The sequence below is a fragment of the Dioscorea cayenensis genome, chromosome 6, assembly GCF_009730915.1.
Source record: "Dioscorea cayenensis subsp. rotundata cultivar TDr96_F1 chromosome 6, TDr96_F1_v2_PseudoChromosome.rev07_lg8_w22 25.fasta, whole genome shotgun sequence".
Lineage (NCBI taxonomy): Eukaryota > Viridiplantae > Streptophyta > Magnoliopsida > Dioscoreales > Dioscoreaceae > Dioscorea > Dioscorea cayenensis.
In genome coordinates this window covers 21,281,000-21,293,392 of record NC_052476.1, presented here as the reverse complement: position 1 = coordinate 21,293,392, position 12,393 = coordinate 21,281,000, and the positions used below count along the sequence as shown (strand labels likewise).

Below are 12,393 nucleotides of genomic sequence, written 5' to 3'. Positions count from 1 at the left end.
ACGTTTAACTTCCAGAAAGATCGAACGGTCATGAACAAAACTCTGATTAACACTATGCTTTGAGATCATAACTGGAAATCGGGATCGCATGATTACCTCGGGATCGAAATAAAACTGCCTGAAGATCATAACTCAAAATCACACATTCGTTTGCCTCGAGATCAACACCCTGAAGTACTACGAAAGTTTCCTCTTTCCCAAAATGCCCCCCTTATATCAGCTCTTTATCCAGTTCTCGCCTTCTCAAGCCATGGAGCTCTCACTCATGGCGTCGTCCTCCTCTCCTACCCGCCTCCTTCCACTAGCTCAATCCCTGCATCTACTCCAAAGAGAGATCCATGTCCCCATCTGGTCGAAGCCCTTCTCTTCACTTAAGGTGCATCTTAGCGAGAGGAGTAGAAGGAGCCTGGTGGTTGCCGGGGCGAAGAATAAGAAGAAGAACAAGAGCAGCGAGAAGGTTGATGATCATAGCTTTGTTTCGAGACCAGATGAGGCCACCGGACCCTTCCCTGAAGCCGTACTACTTAAAAAGGTACCCTTTTTTTTTTTGGAATTTCATTAATTTTGATTCTATTGGAGTGTTCTTGTAGTTTGGGTAAAAGCTTCAATCTTTTTAAATGGAAAGGATGCTTGAAGTTATATGATTTTGATTTATTTGGGTGACTTGTGTGTGTGTGTGTGTGTGTGTGTGTGTTTGCTTTAGATCAAAGAACTATGAAATATCTCTTTGATTTTATTATGTTTGTATCTGAATGAGCAGTTGAATCAGTATCTGGTAAATGTAATTAGTGGCATTGCTGGTTTTATTATGAAATTTATGTGGTTAGTGAAGAGAATTAATTCATTGAAAGATTCATCCCTTTTGTATGATATGATTTTGATTTAATACAATGAGCTGTGATTGTGCTACTAGTATACTGACTTTAATATGAAATATAAGTGGCATATAAAGAAAAATAATTCATTTGAATAGCTCACTCAGTGGTTGAATTGGTATCCGAAAAATGTATTTTTGTTTGTATTGTTGTTCTGTGTTAGGATAGAGTTTAACATGAAAGTTTTGTGGCTTATTGTGAGAACTAAATCATTGAAGATGCATCCTTTCTGTTTGTTATTGCTTTAGCAATTTTGAGATTTTTGTTGCCTCCTGTTTCTTTCATATTACATATGCAATTTTTGTAAGATGATGTTACTTGGTTTATTGGAAGTTTGTCATGGCCTACAAATGATTTTGCACATTTTCTTTTGTTGCATGATTTGTAGAAAGTTGTGAAGGAAGATGGTAGAGTTTTACCTGAATTTGCTGATGCAGAGGAAGGTTAGTGGTTTGACCTAAGATTTTTCCATTTAAATAGGTCAATGTGCTTGATGGACAGAGAAGTTATCTTCTAAGAAAATAATGGATTTGATCGTGATTTTGCAGAGGAGCTGTATGAGTTTCTCAAACTTCAGCTTGAGAGTGATTTGAATCTCGAAAGAAGTAAGGCTTTCTTTTTCTTTACAAGTTTGCATTTCAAAAGATATTTAGTTGTTGTCATTGGTCAATCAACCCATTTATTTCTTCAAATAACATGTACTCTATGTTGTTCTTCCAATTCTAATATAACATGCTTGGAGAATGAAAAAAATAATATTATCAACAAGAGCATACTAATATTTTGTATTTGGACATGATCACTGTTTCTGTCGGTTGATATCATTCTCCATTTCATTCTAGCAGTAACTCTACTCTTCATCACACAACCAAAAGAGTATAGAATAGAAGTGTTAACTAGACAAACTCATTTGAAGAGCAGATCAAACTCTGAATTCAGATCTCCTCTTGTTTGAACATGAGAGCAAACTCTACTAAAAATTATGACCATCTCAAACTTCCTTGGTATCCTTGCTACATAAAACTTGAATTTATTCTAACTATTTTTTGATCAAGGAGCAGCCTGTACACATGTAAAATTAGATGCAGCATTCAGAAAATTAGCACTTCAAAATACATACCCGAAAGAACAGCTATGATATTGGTAAGCAAACACCAGCTATGATATTGACACTTTCTTCAATTTTAACTTTCCTTGATTCTAACGGTGAAACTGGGGAATGGAAATGAGTTTGGATGTCGCACTGCATGTTAGATTAGGGATCTTTTGAAGATCTAGACTAAATTGTAATTCCTGCACAAATTATGTTTTTAGTGTGGGAACATGTCAAGTTGAGTGCAACATGCAAGATGGCTGTTCAAATCAATATGTAAAATTGAACGCATCTTCCTTAGTTAAGAATCTTTTACTACTTGTTTGAATTGACTTGTTAGAGATTCTGATCTTTGAATTATTAAATTTATCTCTTGATTCTCAATGGGAAAACAGAGAACATTGTTACAATGCATGTACTGTTATGATTTTCAAAGTTGAAGCTCATCCTTTTGTAATCGTGTTGTGCCAGTGCGTCACTATGAAATGGTCTATTTGATTCATGAAGATAACATTGAGGAGGTTCCCAGTGTCATTTCAAAAGTTGAAGGTGCTAGTCATTTTTTGAAACTAACATCTCATCAGAATGCGACAATGTCTTATTTATGTATTTCTTTGCATTTATATATATAGAGTTCATCAGAGAAAAGAAAGGCAGAATTTGGAGGCTGAACAATTGGGGACTTCGGAGATTGGCATACAAGATTAGGAAAGCAAATAAAGCTAATTATGTCTTGATGAACTTTGAGCTCGAAGCAAAACACATTAATGAGTTCAAGAGCATGCTCGACAAAGACGAGCGAATTATTCGGCACCTCGTGATGAAGCAAGACGAAGCCATTACTGAAGACTGCCCTCCGCCTCCTGAATTTCACACCTTGCGCGGAGGAATGGATGAGGAAGATGATGACATCGATGACGAAGATGATTGGGAAGATGACGACGGCTTGGAAGACTATGATGATGACAAAGAAAACATTATAATTGTCGATGATGATGATGATGATGATCAAGGAGGTCAAAATAGAAGTATGAAAACACTAGAGGCTAAGAAAATGGCTTTGTAGTTTGCTAACTTCATCGACACATTGTAATGTAATTTGGAGTGGATCTTTAAATGATGATCTAAAAACTTTAATTCTCTGATACAATTTTAATTGATTGCATATAAATCTCTAGTCTGCAACTCAATCAGCTCCAAGCGTTTATCAGTTGATTTTTTTAAATTGCTATATTTGTTATAAAGAGCACCTTTTTACCTCATTTTATTCCAAGTAATTTATGAATTTTGACTAAATTATAATTTTAATAAAATAATTCAGCCTTATTTTATTTTCTAAATTTTTCAAATTTTACAAGGAATAATTTATTGGCAAGTTCATGAATAATTTAAGGATTGTCATCACATACAAACTTTTAATAATTTAGTTTTCCAATAATTTAAAATATTTTATCAATTTATTATGATTCATCTCAACTGTTCAAAACTATATTCATAGTAGAAGGATCCCATGGAGCAATCATACCATTGGATAAATAAAACAGGGTCATGATAAAAAGAAAAAAGAAATTCACCTTTATAAATTGTTTTAAACTAGAAATATTTATAAAAAAAAACAAAAAGAAATGTTTTATTTAAGGTAATAAGTGCCTTATGATCTTGGATTCCTTACACTAAATTAAAAATAAAAACACATTTATCAAACCAATAATTTGAATAAATTATTATTGGCATTATAAATAATTATTTCTAAGTGAAATCAGTGATCACTTTATACAAATACAAAAAATTAACAAAACATTCATACAAGAAAATGGTCCCTCATCCTTCAATCATAGAATCACTTTAATTTTGCCAAAAATTATTCCTTAAAAAAAATCATAAATAAATCACAACCTTTGAAACCTAATAATTATTTATAAATAATTTTAAAGAAAAAAATATCAAATAATTCACTCTTGAATGAAAAAGACAAAAAGACACAAACCAAATAATGCAATGGAAACATCCAAGAAAACTTTTTTGTCTGTCACTTCAAAATACTTATTGAAAGTAAATAAATAAATAGCTTATAATTAGTGTACGTTTGTCTTATTAGCAGGACCCATTTAAGTTAAATTGTTCCAGTGGTGCATCTATGGTTTCCCGCCGTACCGCGGGAACCTTGGCAAAGAAAACGAAAAAGGACAAAATCTTTAGCATTTTATATTGTTTTCTTTGTTATTTTCTTCTTCTTATTTAGGGTTTCGCCCATTCCTTCATTTCAATCCCAACCCATTCATTTGATTTCTCTTGTTTTGGTTTCCCCAGTTTGTGGATGGAGATTTGGGGACCGATTACTCAAGGCCAGGTGCTCAAATTCCTCAATTTTTTTTTTTCTGGTTACTTGTGGTTTAGTTGAGATTTCTTTGAATTATTTTTTAAATGTTATCCCTTTTCAAGCATTTGTTTGGAATTTTTGAGTGATTTGGTGGATAAATGCATATGAAATTGCAGTTTCAGTGTTGCTCAAGGGTTTAATTTGAGCTTTTTAGATGTATGAGCTTTAAGTTGCTCAAAATTTCTTTCTTTATTTTTGGTTACTTGTGGTTTAGTTGAGATTTATTTGAATTATTTGTTAAATGTTATCCCTTTTCAAGCATTTGTTTAGAATTTTTGAGTGATTTAGTGAATAAATGCATGAGAAATTGTAGCTTCAGTGTTGCTCAAGTGTTTAAAATGAACTTTTTAGATGCATGAACTTAAATTCCTCAAAATTTCTTTCTTTATTTTTAGTTACTTGTGGTTTTGGTTGATATTACTTGAATTATTTGTTAAATGTTATCCCTTTTCAAGCATTTATTTAGAATTTTTGAGTGATCTAGTGGATAAATGCATATGAAATTGCAGTTTCAGTGTTGCTCAAGTGTTTGATCTCAACTTTTTAGATGCATGAGAAGTTAAGAGCTTTTTGTTACTAAGGATGAGAAGGTTGGTTAAACAAAAGAATCTATTTAGAGATCATAGCTTACATTTTTATTTTGTTTGGCTTGTCTCAGGTAGCATTTTGCGTTGGATTCATCCCAATAATTGCAGCATGGTTGTACTCCGAGTTGTCGGAGTGCTGTAGAAAGCATTCTTCTTCTTCTTCGAGACTGTGAGTTATTGAGTTTTGAATATTATATATATCTCAGTGTTCATTGATGGTTTCTTTTTTTGACCTGATTAAATGTCTTATTTAGTTGTATATTTTGATGACTTTGAATCTATATTGCTTCCCCTTTTTACCATTCTTTTCTATGTTTCAGGAATTCAGCTGATGGTTTAGATGATTTTAGTCTGAGAAGAAATGGCTCAGATTCAAAAGCTCTCTTGTTGGAGAGTGGTTATCTTCTATCATCTTCGACCTCTGTCAGGTCAGTTATAGAATGTTTGTGATCAGCTTCTGAAACTCACCGAACAAGGCTTTATTGTTCCTCAAAGTTTGGAATGTTTCAGATTCTTTCTATTCGACAAGACATTCTACTCTGATAACCGTCTCACATTAAGAGCCATGTAAGTGGAATATCTTAGCTTCGGTTTTGAAAATTTTCTCTCATTTGTAAGATGTAGTTGAACGGTTTATGCTGACTGATTTTCAGGTCTGAAATCGGAGTTATTTTGGTCTATTTCTTCATATGCGACCGAACAAATCTGCTTGGGGAGTCTGCAAGGGTATTGTAATTGTAAATTGACCTGAAGAGATGTGTTAATTTCTATGATACTTATCGATGCTATGTATTTGCAGCAATATAGCCGAGATATTTTCTTCTTTCTTTATTTTCTCCTTGTCATTGTTGCGGCAATGACTTCATTTACAATCCACCATGACAAGTCACCATTCTCTGGAAAATCTGTTCTCTATCTGAATAGACACCAGACCGAAGAATGGAAAGGCTGGATGCAGGTTAGTTTACCATGTAAAATCATATGTCACCCAATTTATAGCTTGTGATGTCAGTTTAGTTTTACCGATCTCTTGTTATGATGCAGGTGTTGTTTGTGATGTATCACTACTTTGCTGCAAAAGAAATTTACAATGCAATCCGTATTTTCATTGCCTCATATGTTTGGATGACCGGATTTGGGAACTTCTCTTACTATTACATCCGAAAAGACTTCAGTCTCGCCAGGTTTTGTCAGGTATGCATAAATTAAGCTAAACTTTTGGTGTTGATTTTGGGCAAATTTCCACTGACGATCCCTTCCATGTTGAATAGATGATGTGGAGGCTTAATTTCTTTGTGGCGCTCTGTTGTGTTGTGCTTGATAACCATTACATGTTGTATTACATTTGCCCCATGCACACCTTCTTCACTCTCATGGTCTATACTGTACTCAGAATCTTTAACAAATATAACGAACGAGGATCAGTGATTGCAGTAAAAATTGGTCTTTGCTTCTTGATCATTATTGTGATATGGGAGATCCCCGGAGTTTATGATGTAGTGTGGAGTCCATTTGCATTTCTCCTGAGTAAGTATTTCTTAAGTTGTTTGAATAGAGAATTTCTTTGTGAAATGTGTTAAGGCTGCTGAATTGTTTGTAAAAAGGTTACAATGATCCAAGTGCGAGAACCAAATACAGCCCCATGCATGAATGGCAGTTCCGTGCAGGACTTGATCGGTATATTTGGATCATTGGAATGATTTATGCGTACTATCATCCGACCGTAAGATTTATAGTTATTTCAGAGAGTTGATTGCCATTTATTAGCTTGATCACTCAGTAAAGATGATGATTGCAAGCAGTAGTTTCTGACGATGTCCTGCTTTTGGTATAAGGTTGAGAGATGGTTGGAAAAACTGGAAGAAGCCGAAGCAAAGCTAAGGATATCAATCAAAGCATTTGTTGTTCTGATTTGCTTCGCGGTAAAATTAAACCAAATCAAATATCTGTTTCTTCATCCTTGTTCTAGTTTTCATCTCTTTCAATTACTGCAGATGGGTTATGCCTGGTATGAGTATATATACAAACTCGAGAAGTATGCATACAACAAGTACCATCCATACACATCGTGGATTCCGATTAGGTATAAATTTCACATTTCGATGATGATTATTTTACTGCCAATTTCCCAATACCATTGGCTGACACTTCCCTATTAACTTTTGAAAAATTTTAGTATATACATCTGCTTGAGAAACATCACTCAGAGTTTCCGGAGTTACTCTTTGACCCTCTTCGCGTAAGCTCACCTTCAACATTTCTCATCGCAATTAGTCAGATTATACACTTGCTTGTAATTCACACAGTCTGCTGATTTCTGTTGCAATTGCAGATGGCTCGGAAAAATTACACTCGAGACATACATATCACAGTTCCACATCTGGCTCAGGTATGTGAAACATACATATATAACATGTATATTTACTTGAACTCTTTTGAATTGAATCATTCTCCATGAAATCTGCAGAACAGGAGGGCCTGATGAACAGCCTCAAAAGTTGCTGTCTTTGATCCCCAACTATCCAATGCTCAACTACCTGCTCACAACAGCAATATACATTGCGGTAAGCGAATAGCAAAGTGTTCTCTGCATTCATTACTATAAAGTTTGTAAAATATGAAATTCTTTCAGGTTACGCATAGGATATTCCAGCTGACAAATATATTGAAGTCGGTGTTCTTGCCGAGCAGAGACGATAAGCGCCTCGTTTATAACATTGTCATCACTACAATTGTTGTGATGATCTTATATACATTGTCATGGGCATGTCTCAATGTTCCAAAGATGCTGGCATGGGGTTAATATCCAATGCTGATGCTGAAACAGATATGTGTTATCTTCATTGGCTGTGACTGAAAGCACTTGTTTTTGTTTGGTATTTATACATGAAACAGGGTTGAAATGGCTTTCAATGGGAGCTAGTGGTATCAGTGATTCATTGCTGCTGTTTAAATGTTGCAAAGTGCAGAGAAAATCTGGATTGCTGAACTTGTAATTCAATTGTGGTATATGTTAATTAGCTTCCATAGATATATATATATATATATTTATTATTATTATTATTTGGGAGGGGACAAAACCAAAGTCTTTTGCCACGGAATAAGATGTGGCCAGTTATATTTGTAAAAATAATTCTTTAAAATAATAACGAACAACAAAGCGTTTGTAGTCCAACGGTTAGGATAATTGCCTTCCAAGCAATAGACCCGGGTTCGACTCCCGGCAAACGCATGGTTTTTGGCCTTTAATGATATTTTCTTTATACTGTGAGTTTTCTTTTTTCTTTTTTATTTTTTGATAAAAGAGATTTCTTGTTTTTTACATTTGAGTGAAAAAAACTATTAACTAATCTACATAATTTACCACAAAAGAAATCAAACACAGCCCAAGTAACCAATTTTGTCAATAAATAATAATAAATTAAAAATTAAAATTTAGTACAAAGAGAACTGACCGGTTTGCCATTTTCTCCAACCTGCTGATAAAATCTAAAAAAGTTTAAAAAACACAAAATATGCAGATTGGGCAAAAGAAAAGTCAGATGATAAAAACAAGTAATTGCCAACAACCATCCATAAATAAAATCCACAACACCTGAATAAAAATTAAACCTGAAGAGTTACAAGGTGTCCATCTAACAAAGTAAGAGAAAAGATTCAAAACAAAATAAAGGAAAGAAAAAAGAAAGATCAAAGAGCCTGAAAAGAAAAGAAAAAAAAGCATCTAATAATGTGCTAATTGAGAAACAAAGTTTCCTATCTTGTACAAATTCTAATCAACAAAAGACCCCCCACAATCAACTACTGGAAAAGGTTCCTTTCTTCAATCCATGCAGGTCTTTGTATTCTTATTACTGCAAATCTATGGCCTATCTATCTTTTTGAAGGCCTTTCATCATCCTCACCACTGTCATCATCTTCATCAGAATCATCGTTATCGTTACCAGACCTCTTTCGTTTTGAAGAGGCTCCGACCTTTCCAGCATCACCGGTGTTCTCTTCATCACTGTCTTCGTCCTCACCGTTCTCTTCACCTGGCTCGAAGTCACTTGCATCTTCCTCGTCTTCAGCCCGGCCCACCGGCTGAACTAGGACTTCAGTTCCCATATCCTCCTACAGAATTCAAGTTAAAAAGAGTATGCATTGAGTAATGCTATATCTATACAAGGTAAAATTTTTGACTTTAGTAAACAGATGATGATGGGATGAACAACACTACATTTCAAGATGATTTTGATTACCTATTTGGTACAATCAAACAACACTCATGAAACTTTCTTTTTGATGTACTCAAGAAGTAACAATCTCAGCAAATCATTGAGTCAAGAGAAATTACCAAATCAAGAGCATAGACTCTCAAGCATATACTCAAAGAGGAAGGATTTACGTTGACAATTCAGATTCAAAGAAGCCTATTTGGTACAATCAATGAACAGTGATGAAACTTTCTTTTGTACTATCAAGAAGGTACCAAGACTTTTTTTACTTGAATAGTAATCTCAATAAATCATTGCAAAGAGAAACATCAAATATCCGGTTTTCAACAACCATTTCAATTAAACAAACAAGAATCTCTGTTTCACCAATTGAAGATGAATAATCAGGAAAAACAAGAGTTAATTTCTGGAAAAAAAAAATCCACGGACCATAGAATTTAAACACAAAATTTAATATAAAAATTAAAAATAAATAGAAGTACTGCTGGAAAACAGACTAAATTTCCATAGAACAGCTGCAGCATGGCTTAAATCATACAAGGGAACTCCTAATTCTTAAAAGGGGAAGACTATAAAAGAACAAAGGCAAGAACTTTTTTAAAATAACAAAATAAAAATTGAGAATTTCGCCATAATCGGCAAAAAAGAGAACTAGATAAAAATTAGCACATAGAATTAAGTCAAATAAAGCCAGATCTATCAATGCAAACTTAAAAGAACACACAATTCAACAAAAAAAAAAATAAATAAATAAAACAAATGGTAACAAAGTAAACAAACAGGAAAAAAAAATGATTTTCAGCTTAAATCACATATATAGATAAAGAGATTAGCCAATTCAATACCTAAAACATCAAGTAAAAAATATCAAAAAAACTTCAGATCTGCAAACAAACCAATTTCAAAATCACAAAATTAATTACATCAACTTACAACAAAAAAATATTTTTAGATTAAACTCATAAAAAAATAACAGGACAGTAGATCAGCGAAAACATAAGACTAGACTCATAAAAATAAAAGCATAAAAAAAATTGAAAAACTACACCCCCAATTACAGAAAAAGCAAACTCAAATTACAACCCAAAAAAATTAAAAAGGAAATTCAGAAAACAACAGATCAATAGATCGAAGAAAATCAACTGCTAACCCTACAACTACCATAAAATGGAATAAAAATACCAAGAAAAAAACAGAGAAAATAAATCCGATTGATAAAAAATCAGATAAATTGAACTCAAATTACAAAAAAAAAAAAAATCTTAAATTCATAAAATTAGCAGATCAGTAGATCAAAAATATAAAAAAACAAAAACAATTTTTTTTTCAAACAAAAAAAGAAAAAGAAAACGAAAAATTATACCTCTTCTTGCTCATCATCATCCTCACCGTCATCATCCTCTCCATCGTCCTCATCGTCATCATCACCACCTTCACCATCATCTCCATCTCCATCCTCTTCATCTCCGTTCCCATCCTCATCCTCCTCATCCTCATCATCCACAGTATGAACCTCCGGCCCACCTCTCAAGTTCTCATCCTCCTCCTCATCATCATCCTTTTCCTCATCATCATCCTTCACTTCCACGATCTCCTGTGGCTCTTCCTCCTCTTCCTCCTCCTCCTCGTCATCGTCTCCACTCTCATCATCAACATCATCATCATCATCATCATACAACAACCCTTCCTTTCCCGTTGACCCCAAGCTCCGCCTCCTTCTTCCTCTCCATCTCCATCTCCCTCTCGTCCTCAACCTTCTCCCTTCATCCTTCGCTTCCTCCAAAACCCCAAAAATACCAAAAGATAAAAATCGAATTTTTATCTAATTTTTTTCGAGAATTAATTCCGGAAAAATTAGAGAAGAAGAAGAGTGGATAGAGAGAGAGAGAGAGAGAGAGGAGAGCTGGTTCGGATTCATCTGGGGTTTCAACTGAGGGATGATCTGGACCGTTGAATTTGGGATTTCGACCTGGATCGATGACGTGGATAATGATCTGACGGTTAGGGATGGACTTGGTGTGTTTTCATTTGAGAATGGAAAACAAATTAATTTTTTTTTTAATTTTTTTTTTTTAGGGGGGGTGTGGTGCAAGCTGTGTTAGAGTTCTTTCTCTTTCCTGTGGGCGTGGTGTTAGTCACGTGAGTTTTGGGGGCGTGATAACTAGGGCTGACGTCATGGAGGGTTAGGAGGAGAAGGGTGGTTAACCATGGTTGAGTTAGTGGGAATCTAGAGAGAGAAGGATTCGGATTCTCTGCGGTATGCTTACTCGCGCGTTTTGTGTCACTATTCTGACATATTTCTGAAAGTAATTTTACATATGTACCCTCCTATAAAGTTAAACTTTATAATATATATATAAATACTTAAAAGTTATATTTGCATATATACCCTTGTAAAAGATCATTATTAGTTGCCACATAACACTTTTGGTCAATTTATTTTTTTTCTTGTTATTTAAGATAATGTTTTCGAATTATTATTATTATTATTATTATTATTATTTCTTCATTTGGATATGAGATCAGAGAGAAGTATGGAAGGAAGATTTCAAAATATTGGGATTTTATGAAAATTTACATGTAATCCTTCGGAAAAATAATGGGAATTTTTTTTTTTGGCTCATCACATCCAAGTTAAAACTTCAAAAATTGGAAAATAAAATAAAACAAAAATTTTTTTAAAAAAATATTTTTAATATAAGAATTGAAATATTTAAGTATTTCGTTTGCATTTTGGACCATGTAATAACAGTAAACAGTACTTTCTCCATTCGTTTTTATTTGTCACAAAGTTTTTTTTTATCATTTTTAAATATTTATTATTTTTTAAATTACTTTTAATATTCTATTCAACTTTTTTATTAAAATTATAAAAAAAATAATTAGGATATTGTAGCAATAAATGATATATCAATTGAAATTACTATTTTAAATTATTTTTTATTTCTAATAATATACTCCTTAAAATTATTCAAACTTCAGATTGAAATTTTTGATTGAACAAATTTTTAAATCAAAGAAAGGAGGGAATATTTTTTTAGAAAGTGATCTACATTTTAAAAAAATTAAAGAATAAAAATAAAAGAGAGATAAATATGAGAGAAATAATTAATGAAAAAAATAATTACATATGACAAAAAAATGTGAAGATGTAAATTAGGGATAATTTTTAAAAATAATTTTTTTTTATAAAATTTTGTGAAATAATTAATTTTTTTAAATATGTAAAATTGGACTAACT

The 12,393-nt window shown here is 33.1% G+C and overlaps 3 protein-coding genes, 1 long non-coding RNA gene and 1 other non-coding gene across 5 annotated transcripts; 4 read left to right on the top strand and 1 right to left on the bottom strand.

The window, feature by feature from the left end:
- The first annotated feature begins 216 nt into the window (after window positions 1-216).
- On the top strand, window positions 217-3,118 carry LOC120263307 (30S ribosomal protein S6). Its single transcript, XM_039271175.1, has 5 exons — window positions 217-532; window positions 1,264-1,318; window positions 1,424-1,480; window positions 2,440-2,517; window positions 2,601-3,118. Exons 1-5 carry the CDS (start codon window positions 251-253, stop codon window positions 3,032-3,034), a joined length of 906 nt encoding a protein of 301 aa, XP_039127109.1. The 5' UTR covers window positions 217-250; the 3' UTR covers window positions 3,035-3,118.
- A 1,063-nt stretch (window positions 3,119-4,181) lies between these two features.
- LOC120263306 (protein REDUCED WALL ACETYLATION 2) lies at window positions 4,182-7,874 on the top strand. The gene is made up of 15 exons (XM_039271174.1): window positions 4,182-4,318; window positions 5,007-5,104; window positions 5,256-5,363; window positions 5,446-5,502; window positions 5,589-5,661; window positions 5,735-5,893; window positions 5,980-6,129; window positions 6,207-6,462; window positions 6,540-6,658; window positions 6,771-6,857; window positions 6,930-7,018; window positions 7,112-7,174; window positions 7,268-7,324; window positions 7,403-7,499; window positions 7,568-7,874. The coding sequence occupies exons 1-15, from the start codon at window positions 4,286-4,288 to the stop codon at window positions 7,736-7,738; spliced, it is 1,617 nt and encodes a 538-aa protein (XP_039127108.1). The 5' UTR covers window positions 4,182-4,285; the 3' UTR covers window positions 7,739-7,874.
- A 221-nt stretch (window positions 7,875-8,095) lies between these two features.
- Window positions 8,096-8,167, top strand: TRNAG-UCC. The gene has a single exon. It is a non-coding gene; the product is annotated as a tRNA-Gly (tRNA).
- Window positions 8,168-8,511: 344 nt separating this feature from the next.
- LOC120263273 (prostatic spermine-binding protein-like) lies at window positions 8,512-11,923 on the bottom strand. Its single transcript, XM_039271139.1, has 3 exons — window positions 11,915-11,923; window positions 10,516-10,974; window positions 8,512-9,048 (listed from the first exon to the last, which is right to left on the bottom strand). The coding sequence occupies exons 1-3, from the start codon at window positions 11,921-11,923 to the stop codon at window positions 8,809-8,811; spliced, it is 708 nt and encodes a 235-aa protein (XP_039127073.1). The 3' UTR covers window positions 8,512-8,808.
- On the top strand, window positions 9,059-9,572 carry LOC120263308. Its single transcript, XR_005537047.1, has 2 exons — window positions 9,059-9,103; window positions 9,231-9,572. It is a non-coding gene; the product is annotated as an uncharacterized LOC120263308 (long non-coding RNA).
- Window positions 11,924-12,393: the final 470 nt, after the last annotated feature.

What these genes read in the sequence shown, in the direction of transcription:
- LOC120263307 (XM_039271175.1), top strand. Translation starts at nt 251, where the DNA reads ATGGAGCTCTCACTCATGGCGTCGTCCTCCTCTCCTACCCGCCTCCTT. An exon ending in AAGCCGTACTACTTAAAAAG is followed by an intron (nt 533 to 1,263) that starts GTACCCTTTTTT and finishes CATGATTTGTAG; the next exon opens with AAAGTTGTGAAGGAAGATGG. An exon ending in ATTTGCTGATGCAGAGGAAG is followed by an intron (nt 1,319 to 1,423) that starts GTTAGTGGTTTG and finishes GTGATTTTGCAG; the next exon opens with AGGAGCTGTATGAGTTTCTC.
- LOC120263306 (XM_039271174.1), top strand. Translation starts at nt 4,286, where the DNA reads ATGGAGATTTGGGGACCGATTACTCAAGGCCAG. An exon ending in TCATCTTCGACCTCTGTCAG is followed by an intron (nt 5,364 to 5,445) that starts GTCAGTTATAGA and finishes GGAATGTTTCAG; the next exon opens with ATTCTTTCTATTCGACAAGA. An exon ending in TTGTTCTGATTTGCTTCGCG is followed by an intron (nt 6,858 to 6,929) that starts GTAAAATTAAAC and finishes CAATTACTGCAG; the next exon opens with ATGGGTTATGCCTGGTATGA.
- LOC120263273 (XM_039271139.1), bottom strand. An exon ending in ATGATGATGAGCAAGAAGAG is followed by an intron (nt 9,049 to 10,515) that starts GTATAATTTTTC and finishes TGAATTCTGTAG; the next exon opens with GAGGATATGGGAACTGAAGT.